Source organism: Amblyomma maculatum, chromosome 4, assembly GCF_055883805.1.
Source record: "Amblyomma maculatum isolate TAMU_Amacu chromosome 4, ASM5588380v1, whole genome shotgun sequence".
Lineage (NCBI taxonomy): Eukaryota > Metazoa > Arthropoda > Arachnida > Ixodida > Ixodidae > Amblyomma > Amblyomma maculatum.
This window is the reverse complement of record NC_139347.1, coordinates 151251573-151267764: the sequence shown is the minus strand read 5'-3', so window position 1 is coordinate 151267764 and position 16192 is coordinate 151251573. Positions and strand designations below refer to the sequence as shown.

The 16192-nt window shown below is 41.8% G+C and overlaps 1 protein-coding gene and 1 long non-coding RNA gene across 2 annotated transcripts; one reads left to right on the top strand and one right to left on the bottom strand.

Annotated features, from left to right (window-relative positions):
• Positions 1-866: 866 nt before the first annotated feature.
• LOC146193309 (uncharacterized) lies at positions 867-6917 on the bottom strand. Its single transcript, XR_014706437.1, has 3 exons — positions 6701-6917; positions 5483-5571; positions 867-924 (listed from the first exon to the last, which is right to left on the bottom strand). It is a non-coding gene; the product is annotated as an uncharacterized LOC146193309 (long non-coding RNA).
• Positions 6918-9317: 2400 nt separating this feature from the next.
• Positions 9318-15568, top strand: LOC146193308 (uncharacterized). Its single transcript, XM_084600513.1, has 4 exons — positions 9318-9453; positions 10684-10740; positions 14261-14333; positions 15437-15568. Exons 1-4 carry the CDS (start codon positions 9344-9346, stop codon positions 15566-15568), a joined length of 372 nt encoding a protein of 123 aa, XP_084456639.1. The 5' UTR covers positions 9318-9343.
• The last annotated feature ends 624 nt before the right edge of the window (positions 15569-16192 follow it).

The following is a 16192-nucleotide window of genomic DNA, read 5'->3' as shown; positions in this document are numbered from 1 at the left end:
GATAATCACTTTGCCAAGACGAAAACAAGTCCACTTGTCGAAACGTTGGCTCGACCTGTGAACTGAGGCGCACCCCTTTTACCCTTGTTCAGTACTTCTTCATACCGGGTAAACCATCTTCCTTTCGTTCTACCTGTCCCCTTTCAAGAAACACGTGTCAGCATCGAACCTGCTTTAGGTGCTGACAATCGTTTACTTTGCATATTAAATTTTCTTGCTGCTGCTGCTTTTCTTTTTTTTTTCATGTGATGATGAAAGCACTGGTTCCATGCTCTTAGAAATTCATACCCAAGGAAACATTCTTTCACTTCTCGCCCTGCTTCTTTCTCCCCCCCCCCCTCCTCCCTAGATTGTCTCTTCGGAAGCAAAACCGTACTTAAAACCTCCACCAGTAATTGTGCTGCCCAGACGAAGACAAGTCCCCTTGTCGAAATGTTGGCTCGGCTTGCTAACTGAGGCTCCCCCTCTACACTTGTTCAGTGCTCTTTCATCCTACAAGCGAATTCCCCACTTTGATCCAATAGATGTGCCACCTTCATGGTCCCAACAGCGCAACAAACATTGTTTAGACTTGATGTTAAACTCTTCTGTTCATAGTAAAACTGAAGGTGTATCTGGGATGATTAGATTTCTTACTGCTTAGACTGTGCAGCTCTGTCAGGTCAATTTTCAGTGCCCCAATGAGGCATTTACACTACCCAACTTGACACACAGTACTTTCTGAGAGAATCATGCTTAGCAACGGGTATAAAAAAATAATGCAGAATAGGTGCCTCTTATAAAGGGCTACAGGTTAACTTAATTTTCATTGCATCAGTTGATCAACACTTACAGGACAGCCAAAACACTCAGTACCTCCCGTATTTCCTGCTGCTGCACCAGCCATCCCAGAAGTATTGAAGACGTCAACAAGTTCTGGCAACTCTATAAAACAACAGAACATTACAGAAAGAAAACATGAGCAACACTGCACATTGGAGCTTCAGATGGGTGAAGTTTAAATTTCGCAAACTTATTTAGCTACCGACAGCACAGAGCAACACAAAGATGCTACTCAGCTAGAAATCATTTGCACTATGTCGTGCAGCAACCAACAATGCTACTGAGCAAAACTTATTTGCCTTTGTCTGGGCCTTAGAAAATAACCTTCTTTTTTTTTTTCATTTGCTCCTGCACAAGGTCTGCAGACATAATCAGAAAGGTATCACTTGCAGAGTTTAGAAATCGTCCTTGAGGTGGCACCACAAAAGGCAGCTATGTATTGTACAACCAACGCCGATTGAGCTACCACTGCACAGCACCAACTATAAGATTGGAATGCAAGGAGGCAGTGTCCATATTCCAGTGTACATAAAGCAATACCTACAGGAAGAAGGTGTGCCTACATACGCACCCGCCAGCTGCTCGGTTAAATGGACTCACTTGCTCAAAATAATGCGCAATGGTCTCAACTGCCTCAGATGAAACAGACAAAGCGAGCACTTAGATTAAAATATTCAAGGTGCATTCTGAATGAGTGAGCCCAAGAAAATTTGCACTTTTCTTTCTAGATGCAAGATTTCTGGTTCCCAATTCAACGAAAATGTTTGTACTCTAAAAAAGTAGTCGCATACAGTGCTAAGTCTGAACGACAAGCACTGTATCGCAACAGTGCTCAGATAACATTTTAGCGCACATTATTTGGATTACATAACTGGTATCAAAGCCTCTCCTGACCTTCACCCACTGGAAATTCCGACGGAAAATTGCACAACTTTGTCCTCATTGACCAAACTTGCTCTTAGAGTTGCCACTAGGCACTTCTTGTCGACATTATAATTCAATGAGCGTTCAGCGTCTTCATGGTCACACTGATGCTTTCAACAGGTCCTTTTTTCTAGACCAATTGCAGCAAGGAATAAATTATCCGAATCAATAGCCTCCAAGCATGACATTTAAATTTACGGCTATACTTGCTGCCGATCTAAACGAACAACTACAATGGTTTCCTTTCTGTGCAATTTTTATTCTTTCGAGTTTATGTGATTGTGGAATATGTTGCATTTGTTTTTGCTCTTATACTGCCATAGTCTGTTTTAGGAGTTTTTGAATTGTGCTCAGGTACAATTTATGGTATTCTTGTATTGCTGTTGTATTACTGCATTGTAGTGCCTGTTCTCGTTTTTCATTTCCTGACCGGTGATACATATGTTATCGATCCCCCCCCCCAATGTAATACCCCACTTGGGGCCTTTAAGGGATAGAAAAGGATGATGATAATGATGATGAGACAGACTATTTGGCTGGCAGAAAATGTCTGCTCCTTTCCAGCTCTTCAACACAGTAAAGGTTATGTGAACGCATAACTTTTTCTATCACGCAAACAAGACAGGCAGTCTTGTGCTCGTGCCAATAACTTTGGCATGTAATTATGCGACATAGTACAGCTAGAAGCAATATAAGAGAGAACACAGGAGCACGTGGCCTCCACACTTTGCAAAGTGCTGCCACCGACATGTGATCAGAATCAGCAGTAAAGGCGCACGCAAAGTAAGCTTGGACGGCTCCTTTTTCCGAGGATGCCCTTTACATTATTTCTTTAAACAAAGAAATAAGTGGTCAGTGGTACCATATACTCATGGATTGACCCATAATTTGATGAAGATTGGACACAGACATGGCATCCGGATTGTGTCCTGCGACATAAAACAGAGCCAAAGGCAAGTTTGCTCGAGTGAATAACCAGGAGTTTAAGTCTAGATGCCAAACTGCGCACCAGACAAGGTACTCCGATTGTATCCAGGGGATTGTTTACCAGATTCCCTTACATTGTGGGAAGCAATACATTGATTAACACTTCCTGCTGGGCGAGTTGGTAGTTCATCTTGATGTAGGGGTTTTTTTTTTAGCGCAAACGTCTCGTCTTTCTTGTCTTTGCGCTAAAAAAAAAACCTACATCAAGCAGTAAATTGGACAAACAGAAAGATTCATTAATGACAAAATTAGAGAGCACGCTGCAGCAATATCGGAGAAGTCAGACACCAACCTCGCAGTGCACTGCAGAGGCTGCTTTATTTGTATTTGCAAAGACCAAAAATGTCCAGCTGACCTTCACAATGTGAAGGTTTTCAGAAGGAATAAGGACAGGTTAACAAGGGAAATTTTCGAAGCACGTGCAATCAGGAGCTCGGAAGACCAGTGTGTTACCACGCCTTCAGTGGTACTGTTGAAAAAGGAATCAGATTACGCTTGTTGGCAGGATGTTAAAGATAAGGAATAAGTTAGCTGCAGAGGTAAAGTGAAGGGAGAAAAGATGCGCGGGTTCAGATCAATATAGTTGTCAGTGCAGCGTCGTCCTTGTGTCTGTGTGCGCTTCTTCGGTTTTGTTCCCCTGCTCTGCTGCCTCCTTCCAAGATGTTACACCAATTAGCTCAACATTCTACTCTATTATTGTTCAACTGAGTGATTTCATGTGAAAACCAAAGCCTTGAATGTACACGGCATTGCGCTCCACTGTTTAGGGCATTTAAAAGGCAATAGATGAGAAATGTATGTGACAGTCAAGCACAGCAAAACTGAACATGCCGCGCCTACATTTCTTGCCATCACTCCCTTGTGTTTCGCCCTGCAGCTCGGAAATTTCTTTCTTTCCCTACTTCTTGCTACGCTTTTCCGCTCTTTTACTTCTGAGTGAACTGCACCACCTTCCTTCCATATTCATAGCCACCTTTACTTTTTTATCCTATGCACTGCATTCTTTCCTTCACGGTTCTAAGGCTTATGTAAAGTTGGCTCCTTAGTGTTGGTGAGCCTGATGATAAAGCCATTAAAAAAGCAGTTTTGCATTTTTTGTTTTTTTTTATATCTGCCCTTCGATTCTAAGTAGTGCGTGTGCAGTGATGTAATTTCAAGGGAAGTACATCCCCGTGGCCAGGTGCACTTTACGACAACTGATTGTTACCAAAAATGTTTTTACCATTTAGGCAAAAGATGTCACTTATGGAAGAGGAACTGGGACTTCAGTTTCATTTTACTATATCCGAGTTTACTATAGTGGGGTTCCACTGTATTAGCACTGCGCTGCGTGTTCGTTTATTGTTAGTTTCGCTGAGCTAAGACAGTGCACTCTTAGACAGGCCCTCCAATGGTTAACCGGCTTCAAGATATAGCAATAAATGAACCAGCTGTGAATGGACCCCTTTCTAAGTCAAGCCAGAGCTTTGAAATCAATACTGGGTTGCAGGCAGTCACAAATTTGCAGTGATGGCAGATAGGACTGGGACAGGCATTGAAAAGCATTCCTCATCATATGTCTAATTCTGCACATGCACCATGCCAATCATTTATAGTGCCAGAGAGTGCCATGTAATGATTGATCACAGGCCTTTAATTGTGACACTCAATTGTACCGTGAAAATCCTTCCCCATTTACAAAAGTAATCATTAGCTGTAACATGACCTGTAGAAATTGACACAGAGAGCTGAGGCTGTGTGATCACTACATGCATAATATGATGCTGCATTCCCAGGCCATTAAAATTGCAAACAAGCCATTCATTTCTCCAGTAGACACAATATGAAAAATTTTTGACTGATTTTAACTCTTATTTATGTGGAGGATCATAATATTGCAAAAAATGTATTTAAATTGCCAATGACAATTTTTTATTCAATATGAGTTATGCATAGATAAGCCTTCTAACTACTTCAACATAGCCAAAAACGTGTAGTTGCTTACCTTTTGATCTAATTCCAGCCTAAGATGCTGTCTCCCCCTTTCGTTTTTCTGGCTTCTATTATACAAAAAAGAAACACCATAATTTTTTTTTCAAAAAATGATGTTTAACTGCTTAAACACAAACAATTTAGAACTGATTCCTAGCTTTTAACAAGCAGCAGTCATTCATCAATAAGAGGCCTGGAAGAATGTAAGAGACTAATGGTATAATGAAGAATGCAATTTGAACATTATTTTCAATAGCAAGCTGTGGTACTTAAGAGAATAGTGAAAGCTTAGCATCAACACTAAGGCAACAGGTGATGCCACCAAGCTGCCCATTAAGGCTCAGAAAAATAATTTATTTTGCCAATGTACTGCATGTTAAACTCGCTGAAATTGGTGTGCCAGACTTACTGAATAACATAAAAAGCTTTCTGCTGAATAATTTGACAATCTACCAGCTCGAAGATGCTGTGGAGCTGGCCGATACACATGGGGTTCACGACCACCCTGTACAGGATTTCTGGCTCAAACAGGCTTCTGCAGCACACTGCTAACTCGAATAAGGAAGTTGCTACATGATGATCTTAAAACATATCCTAATGGCCTGCAGATCTATTTAATTTCTGACTCTGTCTCAGGGATTAGATTGCAAACGTAAGCATTTTATGCTGTTGTCAAAGAAGGAAAACAATACATTTTTACAGAAATCTAAAAAGCAATACAAAACATTTTCTCATTATTGCCTATAACACACGAATGGAAGGCACAGAAGACAGAAACCTTGCTGGTCTTCAGTCGATGGGCATCACCATATCCCTCCTCTTCCTCAAGCATTGCATTCAGTAATATTTCCAGATTGCTGCGCACAGCTAGGAAGAAGAAAACCTATTAGCAGACATTCTCATACCCGTCTTTGCTTCACTCTATATTATGGCTTGTGAATGACATCACTTGCCTTAACATACAAATGGCACAGTTCAAAATTGAGCTCTTGCTCTGAAAAAGCAATGACTACGTTCATATTTGTTTTTACATATCGAACACCCTGGGCGGGGACACATATCCCCACCCACGGTGTCCGATATGCAAGAACAAAAATGTTGAAGCAGACATTCACCACTTGCTGTGGGACTGCCCAGCACTGAAATTGACACGAATCCGGCACTTGGCGATAGCTAGCCTACTAGCAAACAATCCTGCCTCGTATATCACCTGGACGGAGGGACATCATGCTCACTCCTTCACTTCATAAAATCACCCAACCTTTTTCCATTAATTTAATCATTTCTTCATTCTTCATCTCATACCCTACTGATGCCCTTAGGCAGTAAATATCGTTAAAAAAAACAAAAAAACAGACGGCACAAGCAGGCAATGTACTTTCCGGTTCTAACCAAAAAACATTGATAAACATTCGCCGGCAAAAAAATTACGGCATCTGAAAAACCCAATAACGCCGGTTTTTGGTATCTAGGACCAGTTCTTGATGAAAAACTTTCCCCTTCCGTCCCTTCAGAGTACAGAAACAAGCATAAAGTATTTTAACCATGGCTCCACTTGTTTACGTCACTGCAAAATCCGGACACTGCGATATGTGCCAAAAGTCTTTCTGTGGCGTGACATCGCATTTTTTTCTCCCTTTATACCAACGTTGGGGGAAAAAAATTACTGCACTGTCGACATGTTGAGTACTACGTGCATGCGCCTTCTCCCCAAGGAGGGCCGTAAATATAAATAACCAAAGAACCTGGGAGACCCTGCACAGCTCTGACCCTGAGACCCAGCTGGGCGCGATCAACCTGACCGAAGAACAACGCGCACCAGCCAGCATCCGAGGCGAAGCGCCAGACGCGGGTGGAGGAGATACGCGAAGTCTATTCCTCCTTCTTGATAAACATGTATGCATACCGACACAGCGAAATAGCAACGCTATCTGGCTCAATGCAAGGGCGCCAGTTCTACATCTGCAAAAAATACAATAACAGTCTGTATACTTACGGCTGAACTTGACAGCTTGCGCGACGAGCAGCTTTGATGAGCCAGTTGCCCGCCGTTTTTTATCCTCTCGGGCCAGGCAACGTTTATCCGATTGACCTTCTGTGAAGGGCCGCTGAACGTCGGCAAGGTTTTTGAGTTACGTTTGACGACTGCGTCGTGCCCCTGAATTACATTAACATACTCTACAGCAAAAGACTCATCGGGAAATTGGAACAGCGCGAACATGAACAAGGTATCACATGTCACCAATGGATCCCAAAATGGCCTAATCGCACGTGTGTCGCACCCGCCACCTATAAGGAGTAAATAATGTTTCTGTCTCTTCTTTTAGTAGTAACTCACACCATTTAGCCCAAATATAGCCCTTGTTATTCTATTTTAACGATTTTTTTCCTCATTTATTTTTTTTTCGCTTATGACATCTTTTTACCATGTATACAAGCATGGCCTCCGAGATCACCAAACGGTGATCTCGGAGGCCGTAATACAAGCAACCTTTTTATATATTTATTTTTCAAATTTTATAGGCCTACACGACACATTTTTGTCTCGCTTGACATTGACACACACAATGTTCTTACACAGCTCCTTCTGCATCTGCTTTTGTGTCTGCTTAGGTTTTGTAACGCACCATAATGTGTACAGCTTCATATACAAAGGCGTAGCAATTTCATTATCAACTCCATTCTTATTTTATTTTTATTTTTTTGTCAATTAGCGGTCGCCGTCGTCAGACAAGTACTGCATGTTGCTCCTTTTGCCCGGAAGTTAACGAAGAACTCGTCCGCAGCGTTATGAGGACGATTGTTCGAGAGGATAACAATTCGGCTTTCTCGCTGTCTCGGCATCATTTCACTAGAACTGCTAGCTGAGAGGCGCACACGACCACAAAACATCAGTCATGATGTATGTGCACCCCTCGAATGTATTCAGGAAAACAAAAGGGACGCAGGAGGTTTAGGAGGCATGATCTAGTCCTGAAAGTGGTATACGTGAGTCCCTCTTAATCACTTGAGTAAGAGACAGAGAAGATCGGCATCGTGGCCATCGTGACCACGGACGTTCCGCCACGCTACGCTCTGTGGCCATTTCAACGTGTTAGCAAACACATCGCAAGACATCATCGCTGCCGTATTCAGCTGATTGTAGTACATATGTGAAAGAGCATATGTGAGATCCGTACTAAGCTCGCCATACGTGTCTGACACGACGTCCCGTATATTTGCTTGTGTTATATACGTGATCGGGATTGGGGCAGGGGGTCGGTAGAACACTGCATGGGAACGGGCCGCGGGCCGGCGCTTTCTGTGTATACAGCTTCTTTCGGAAATGAAGGAAACCTGCCGCTGAATTTGGTCCAGTGATTTATTTGACGCCGAATAAAAGAAAGCGTATTGTAGACAAAGGAGTAAAATGTCTTCCCAAAACTCTCTCGACGAAACCTTTGCTTCTACAGATACTACTGCCCTTAATTCTCTGCTGAGAATATTATTACTGTAAGTTTCTTTTTTTTTTTGTCTCATCTTGGCTTATTTTTATGTACTGGAAGCAGTACATTTTTAAGGCGTCTGCGCAAGCAGACTTTGTCGGGCCTGGGGCGGGCCTAGTGGAAACGCGGGCCAGGTACGCGCCTGGTTCATGTGCGCATGGGCCAGGCCCAGTCCCGGGCTTGGAGTTATGGGCCCGGGCTGGGCTCGGCCTTTAAACGGTGGGCATGGGCCGGGCCCGGACCGGAAAATCAGGTGCAGTGCTCTAGTCATGGGGTCGAGCGTGTGTTAATGCTGGAAGCACGTAGAGCATGAAAGCTTGCAGCGCGAACCCAGGACCCTTTTTGCAAGAAATTTCTATAAGCCAGCCAGATATATCAACTGGGAATTAAGTTCTATAAACAAATTAGACCATGCAATTTACCATGGGCAGTATCAAATAACTATATATGGTCCTTGACGAAAAAAACTGTGGCAATTAGACCATAGTCGTTCAGCGGTTCAGTTGTGCAAGTGCGTTACTGCAGGAAAGCCAAATTCAATTTCGAGCGACCCGGGAATTAATCTTGTGCCCTGAACGTCCGTTTCAACTTGGATACCGCGGCTGCGCTCATGTACCCATGCATGCATGTTCAACGGACAGTCCTTCATGCTCTTCAGCGTTTGAATTTTTATCCCGAGAATGAAAACGAGTGAATTAAAACGATGTAGGCCAAGGATTCTGTGGCTTAAAGGCTAGTCTGTTGCAAGGTAGTTTTCACAAAATACAAAAGGCAGGTGGCGCATAGTACCACTTAATTTCAGTGGTATGTACATTTACGTTTATGATCTACACTATTCACCAGATATGTGGCAGTTATCTATTTAATCACCACACCAACCACACCAAACCATAGATCCATAGAGTTAATCGACACACACCGCTTTGCCAAGGGAAGGCCTAGGCCTAGCTGTAAAGGCAGGACGATTTCTGGATACGTTTTATTGGACTGATTCGTCGATGTGCGTTCTGTGACAAAAGGGGGACTGTGGAACCTGTGGAACGACGCGCGCTATGCCTTTAAGGTGCAAACGCCACCTTGAGCAAGATATGTGCTCATGCACATAAAAACAGAAAATCGGCGGTTCAGAATGCACATGGCTGCCGATACCTCTCATGCCTCTTCGAGCGGTGGAGCTTCTGACTTCGACGCCCCCAGTTTGGCGAGATCTACGACGACGACAGTTCTACCGACCACTCTGCAGTAGTACAAGGCGGCCGGAGAGGTAAATATATACGTTCGAACTCGGTTGGCTAAAGGCGCGCGGACAGACTTTACTCAAATCTGGGCTTGCTTTCATGGTGTTAATTCATTTCATTTGAAAACATAGAGCCGAGTCTAATAATTGTTCTGGGGTCGGAAAGCGCGATCTTTGAGGAGCGTCTCATTTGCATAAGTGTGTGCGCAGTCGAGATCTCTCGTAAAAAAAAAATGTGGCGGAGGGGGGGGGGGTTATAAGTACGCCAAACATCCCGGAAGTTGCTACTTTGAATCTCTCACTGCCTAGGCGCTGGACATTACACTGACGCCATGTTTACTGACCTTTTACAGTAATATCACGGTATTCCGTACAGCACCTTCATAGACTAAGTGTCATCTTAAATAAGCTCTCTGCTCCCAGTCGGCTGCAACCTATGAGAGTAGGAGGAGGGGGAGGGAGGGGGGGGGAAGGGGCTTTGTTTTAAGCTGCATCATATATGCAATCACAAATAATGGAACTTCCAGCAACAGGCACTTAGAGAGAAAACCAGAACCCCGCATAATCTTTGTTTAGCTGTTGAGAGACCTTGTCGAGATGCAAAAACAGGATTTCTAGGAGGTCCCTTTTTGTGAGGTGATCTGCACTTGCTTAGTTACTGGAGAAGTGATTTTAATGGTTTACTGTGAATCTCACAGTCCTGTGGTGATAGACAACATTGAAAAAAATGGAACTGCACAATAAATGAGATAATGAGGAAAATATTTTTCTGCCACCACTGTCACAATTACCCTACATCTCTCAAATAGTTCCATCAATGTTTTTCTGCCGCTTTGGAGGAGGAAAACAGGCCATATCAGTGTGAGTGCAGGACTAGTCTTTTATGCATTACCTCCACGTCTGATTGTTAAATAGCTTGTGCTTGGATTCTGTGAGCTGAAATTAAACTAATGCATCACCCTTGCCCTAACTCTACTATTTTAGTTCCATGCGGTTAACATATGAACCAGGATATATTATTTACATTATTAGATATATAGCATAGTAGGAAGGGCCGCTGTGTGTGTGTGTGTGTGTGTGTGTGCGTGCGTGTGTGTGTGTGTGTGTGTGTGTGTGTAAGGGGGGGAGCACATGCACTTCAGCATGTTGCATAGAGCTCTGCATTCGAAGCTTTACTTGAATGTATGTTAACGGTGTGCCCGATGTTTCATGAAGTCGGCTGATTTAATGTCTAACATCTATGCTCTTTGTTACCAGGTTACACAGAGCATTGATGAAGACGAGGATAGAGAGGTGCCCCTGGATTGATGCCAGGTATGAAAAAGGCTTTTGGCAGAGAAAGAGAATGCTCATGGCACAAAGTTGTCAGTGTTTAATTACATATTTGTTTCAGTTGCCCCCACTACAAGGAACTTCATATTCGCACAGCACGAAGTTTCTCGATTTATAATCTGGTATCTAATTTTTAGCACAGTTCAAACTAAGCACAGTTAGCATAGTTTACATATGACATCTCACACTGCATTCTTTCCTTGATGGTCTTTATTTTGAGATGTTTCAAAATACCTTTTATTTCTCTGTTGAGAAACTTGGTGTCCTATTAGAGCTGCCACTAAAAAGTGATAAATGTGATAACCAATAACCCTGCCTTTCTTACACCAGGCCAAAGCAAGATATTGCTTGCCAGTAGGCACAGATGTGCATGACACTCTCCTGGAGCAGCCGGCAACAGCGCATGTAAAATTGTAACATTTTAGTTTGGCCTGTCCCAGAATTTGTTATGGAAACGTTACAGTAGCTCTTGTGCTTGTTTTTTTTTGTGACCTATTGTGCTGCAAGTAGAAAAAAAAAGAAGATTGAGGTCTAAAGATCCAAACTAAAACTGCAACCAGGGTCCAAGATTTCAATTTTTTTTTGGTCAAGTTTCAAGTTTATTGCACTTCATATATGATAGCATTACATACATAATAAATAAATACAAAAGGAGTCCCATAGTGAAATGTACTGTACTGGGACCTCCTCAGCTAATTAAAACGAGTTATGAAAGGGAGCAGTAGTTACAGCAAATGTACAAAGTAAAAATATAGTATGTTATAACAATAATAATTTTTTCCCTTGCCTCTATAACAAATGAATGTTATAGAGGCAAGGAAGAAAAATTCATTCTGAAATTATAGAATACCCCACAAAGAAGTAGCCGTAGACAGAACGACAAGTAGTATCATATCATAAAAAAAATGAAAGGAAGAACAGCAGCATAGCGTAAAGTAATACAAGAAAATACAAGTATCCATTATTCAAATATTAATACAAACAAGTTAACATGTGCAAGAAAACAAGTTTTAAAAGTAACTTTTTGCGAAGTGTGTATGAAGTATTTCATTAGTTGGTGGCTCTGAATGATTGAAGAATTGAAGAACAAAATGAGCGCCATTAAACAAATGTAGCAAAAGACTTGATTTGATGTCCGGAGGTATGTTATTCCATGCTTTGACTGATGTGAATCCAACTACGGTAATTAGTGCACACTCTTGGCAGGAGAAAATTACTTCTTGATGAAAATCTAATGGTATTGGGGTCAGTAAGATCTTGACGATATATAACCTAGAGAAGATTGTTGTTACTAACAAAACAATATGTGAAAGTGCCTAAGTTATACGTGAGTAAGGCACAGATGGGAAGAATGTTAAGTTGCTGAAAAAACTTGGGAATATTGGCACGGTATGGGCTGAATGTAAATATACGTAAAGCTTGGTTTTGTACGTGTTGTAGTGGTGTGATGTCACGTGTGAAGGATATGTGAAAACCAAAGTCGTAATGCAGTAATTAAGATGACTATGTATGAAAGCATAGTATTATGCTCATATTCATGGAGAAAGGACCAGGTTTGCAGGTTTGAAATCAATTTATCGCTCTGAACACTGATAGCCTCAGGCAAGAAACAGGAATTAGTGGCTGAGTTGCTGCTAACGCAAGGAAATGGCTTGACAAAAGCTGAAAAATGAGAGCACCTGTAGGAGGACAGGGTTTCCAATGTCACCAAGTTGCAGTTTCCAAAATACACAGTGTTATCAAGTGTGTTTACCATGCTTAGGGGACACCCTATCTGAGGTTGGTCATCAATAAATATAAGGTCACTCACTAAAGTCTGTTAATTTGCTTCTGTCAAGCTTTATTGATGACTTTAAAATCATAATTTTAATGCCAATGACACCTATAGTTGTATGGATTTACTGAAAAGTCAGTGGCTCTTCAGATACTTTTTATTTTTTTCTTTCCCACCTTTTAATACCTGACCCATATCACAAAACAGCACTTTAAGCCCTGGTCACATTGTTGCATAAACAGGGATGTGGCTTTGATATGCACCACGCTGAAGGTTTTTTAGTTTTCTTTCAGCTTGAGTGTCACTCGCGCTACCAAGAGTGAGATTCTGTGATCAGTAATGCCTGCGATAATTATGCAAAAAGCAGTTCAGTGACTTGGAGAGGTATGTCACTGTGATTTTGGAGGGAAGTGGATAAACAAAAATATGCTTCAAGGCTTAGTCAGGGCTTTGTCACCTTCTATGCATCAAGATTGGTAGGGCCTGAATTACTCTTTTATCCTCTAATTTAGCAGCTGCGCAAGGTGGAAGCAAAGAATTGCTAAATATATACTTAAATATTGTTTAGCAGAATCAGATCTATGTACGTATCTAGCCTGACCATTAGGAGGAGCCATGTGTGGCTCTGGAAGAAGCAAAATCATGGTCAGTCAGTGCTACCACGTGCATCTTCACGTTTTTGCTGCAACAAGAGCGCGCCATAATTACCCCTCGCTGCACACAATTACTCGTGTCTGCCATAGGATGCCACAATGTTAGGAGACTCAGGTTATTATAAAAGACATAAAAGATGAGTGCTTGACCTATGGCAATGTAGTTGCTTATGATTGACACTTTTCCAATGTACATTTAGTTATTTAAATGTTTAGTTCTGGAGAATTGCTGATTTTAACTCTAATGCCACTAAGACTACTAAAAAAGGTGCTCTTCCTGGCTGAATATCGTTTCAGATACTGAAATTACGAACCCTTTTGGCTTGCAGTTGGCAAGCGGCCATGTAGCAAACTTGGCCTTCCAGCGTTCACCATGTAGCATTTCTCCTTTTCCTTCCATTGACTCCCCTTAACATCCAAAGTGTTTACATATACGGCTTTAGGTGGGCGTTTCAATCAATTTCAGTTATAACAGTTGCTTTTAAAATTATAATTGCCATATGAGCGCCTAAGCCTTTCACATGCAAGTGAGAACTCCAGCAATTTCTGCCGGAGTAACTAAAAAACTTATTTTGAGCTGTCACGGCAGCTCGAGCTCTCCAGTTCCAACCTGTTGGAAATTTTTTGCTGTGTCGATGCCGCTCACCACTGAGTTCACTCAATTGCTTGCATGTGAACCAGCCTTTATGTGAAGATTTAAAAAGTAATTGAACAAATTTTAGTTAAATAGGAAACTAGCAGGGATAGCTATTGTCTCTTTAAACGTTTATCGAGCCTCATAAACTGATTATAAAAATGAATTGCATGTAGTGGCCACCTTCTCTTTTTTTAAAGAATTGGTTCTGTTGTGTCCACTTTTCTGCTCCCCCTCCTTGGTTTAATGAAACTGCCATGCAACATTGATTAATATGCTACTGTCATATAATAGTTGTAAGTGGCGTGCAGTGCTGTTCATGAAGCTTACCATGATATGAATATTTTAAGCTTCAGTAATTTCAGAAAGGAAAGCTGGGCTAAGTTCTTATTGAGTGAGGCAAGATTTTCTCCTCTGGACTCATTTTTTTTATCAAAGCAGGAAGAAGTGCCAGTACCTTATCCTGTGCCAAGTGATGCAGACAGCTCAGGTTCTGATGAAGACAGGTCCTCAAGTGAGCATGTTTCTTTTTTTCTGAAATGCTGAAGATTTAAATGCCAGATAATTCCATCTTGACACCAAAAGCTTTGAATGAAGTGCAAATGTTAAGCATTTTGGGCAGATAACCTTTCTCTGGCTTGCATGTTCAGTACATGCTCACCTTTATGCTGACCCTAACAAATGTAAAAAAATGGAATTTATCATGCAAGGAACCATATCGCACTGTTTGTCAGTAAAATACACCTGTCATTGTATCAGTTAGACTCTGCTATTTGGCACTTATGTATAAGTGGAGTGTAGGAAAATTTGATGTGAACTAACATTTTCCTCCAATTAATATTTGTGGAATATCTCATTTATTTTAAGATGCTGACTGCAGAGCTCAACAAAGTACTTTGCAAGTTGCTGATGAGAGAACACAAGTTGCAGCCCTTCTCATGTCCTATGTGATGCGTCATAAAGTCAGCGACCAGGGGGATGACAGACCCGCTGGACCTGCTGAATATCATCTAGTACCCAGGAAAAGCTCAAAAAATTGAAATATACTTGCTTTTCAAAGCTTTGGGTGTACACATTCCTGAAGCTGAGAACCACTTCTATTGTCTTGATTGTACCAGGTACTTGGGTAGTACAGCTCAGATTGAGATTCACTGCGAGAACTGTGAATGGGATATTGACATAGCCTTTTGCTCTTCCTTCCTTGTAATTCCTTTGAAAGAGCAGCTTCAACGAATTCTTGGGCAGCAAAACTTGAAGTTGCTTCCGCAAAGAATCAGAGGAAGTGTGATGACGTAGTGGATGGCATAGAACATGCCAGGCTGTCGGCTGATTTTTCAACTCACAATATTTCACTATTGTGGAATACAGATAGAATTAAAGTGTTTTAAAAATTAACGTTTGACATCTGGCCAGTTCAGTGTGATATTCTTGAGCTGGACCTTGCAGTCTGAAAGCAGAACAGGCTTATGCCTGCTATTTGTTTTGGTTTTTCAAAGCCAAACATGACCACTCTTTTTACACTCTTTGCAAAGGAGCTACAGAAGCTTTCCTTAGGATTTCCATTAGTTAAACATGGAGAACAGGTTCAAATAAGGGTATTTGCAGCTGCATATTCAGTGGATGCCATTCGTTCAGCAGTCGGAAACTATAAACAATTTAATGGTTTTTATGGGTGTGGCTGGTGTTACTACCCCGGGGGCTCTTCGTACGAATATTGAGATCCTGCTCCAGTGTGCAGGACTGCTGTGAAGCATATTGAAGTGGCTAGAAAAGGCACATCTTAAGTGCCTGTTTATTAATAGAGTCAAGGGACCTTGCCTTGCCGTGACCTCGTTTTGATGTGGTGGATGGTTTCATCCCCGATTACCAACATTGTGCCTGCTTTGGTGTCATGTGACAATTACTCAAACTGTGGCTAGAAAGCGAGTATGACTGCCCTTCGTAGAAAAGAAACAAATTGACTCAGCTAAATAGCCTGGTGTTGACCATCTCACCTCCAATAGAGATCACCTGCACCCCAATGAGGTTTGAAGACTGAGCTAGGTAATTGGAAGGTGTCAGACCCCCTGCAGACCCCTTACCATGCTCTGTACAGAGGAGGGCTCCTGCTTCTTTGTCGAGCAAATAGGTACTTTGGGCATACCACTTCTTTCTTTTTATTATTATTTCTTTTATTTTCTATTATTATCATTTTTTTGCTGGAGGTGCTGCGATGTGCAGGTCTGAGTTACTCCTTTAGACTGAACCAGCTCTGCTAGATGCTTTAACAATAGTTACACGAGTTGTGTCGATACATTTCATAACTCCTCTGTGGTGCACTGTTATTCACTGAGACTTGAGCTCCAGAAGCCTGCAGTATTGGTGCAATAGGCA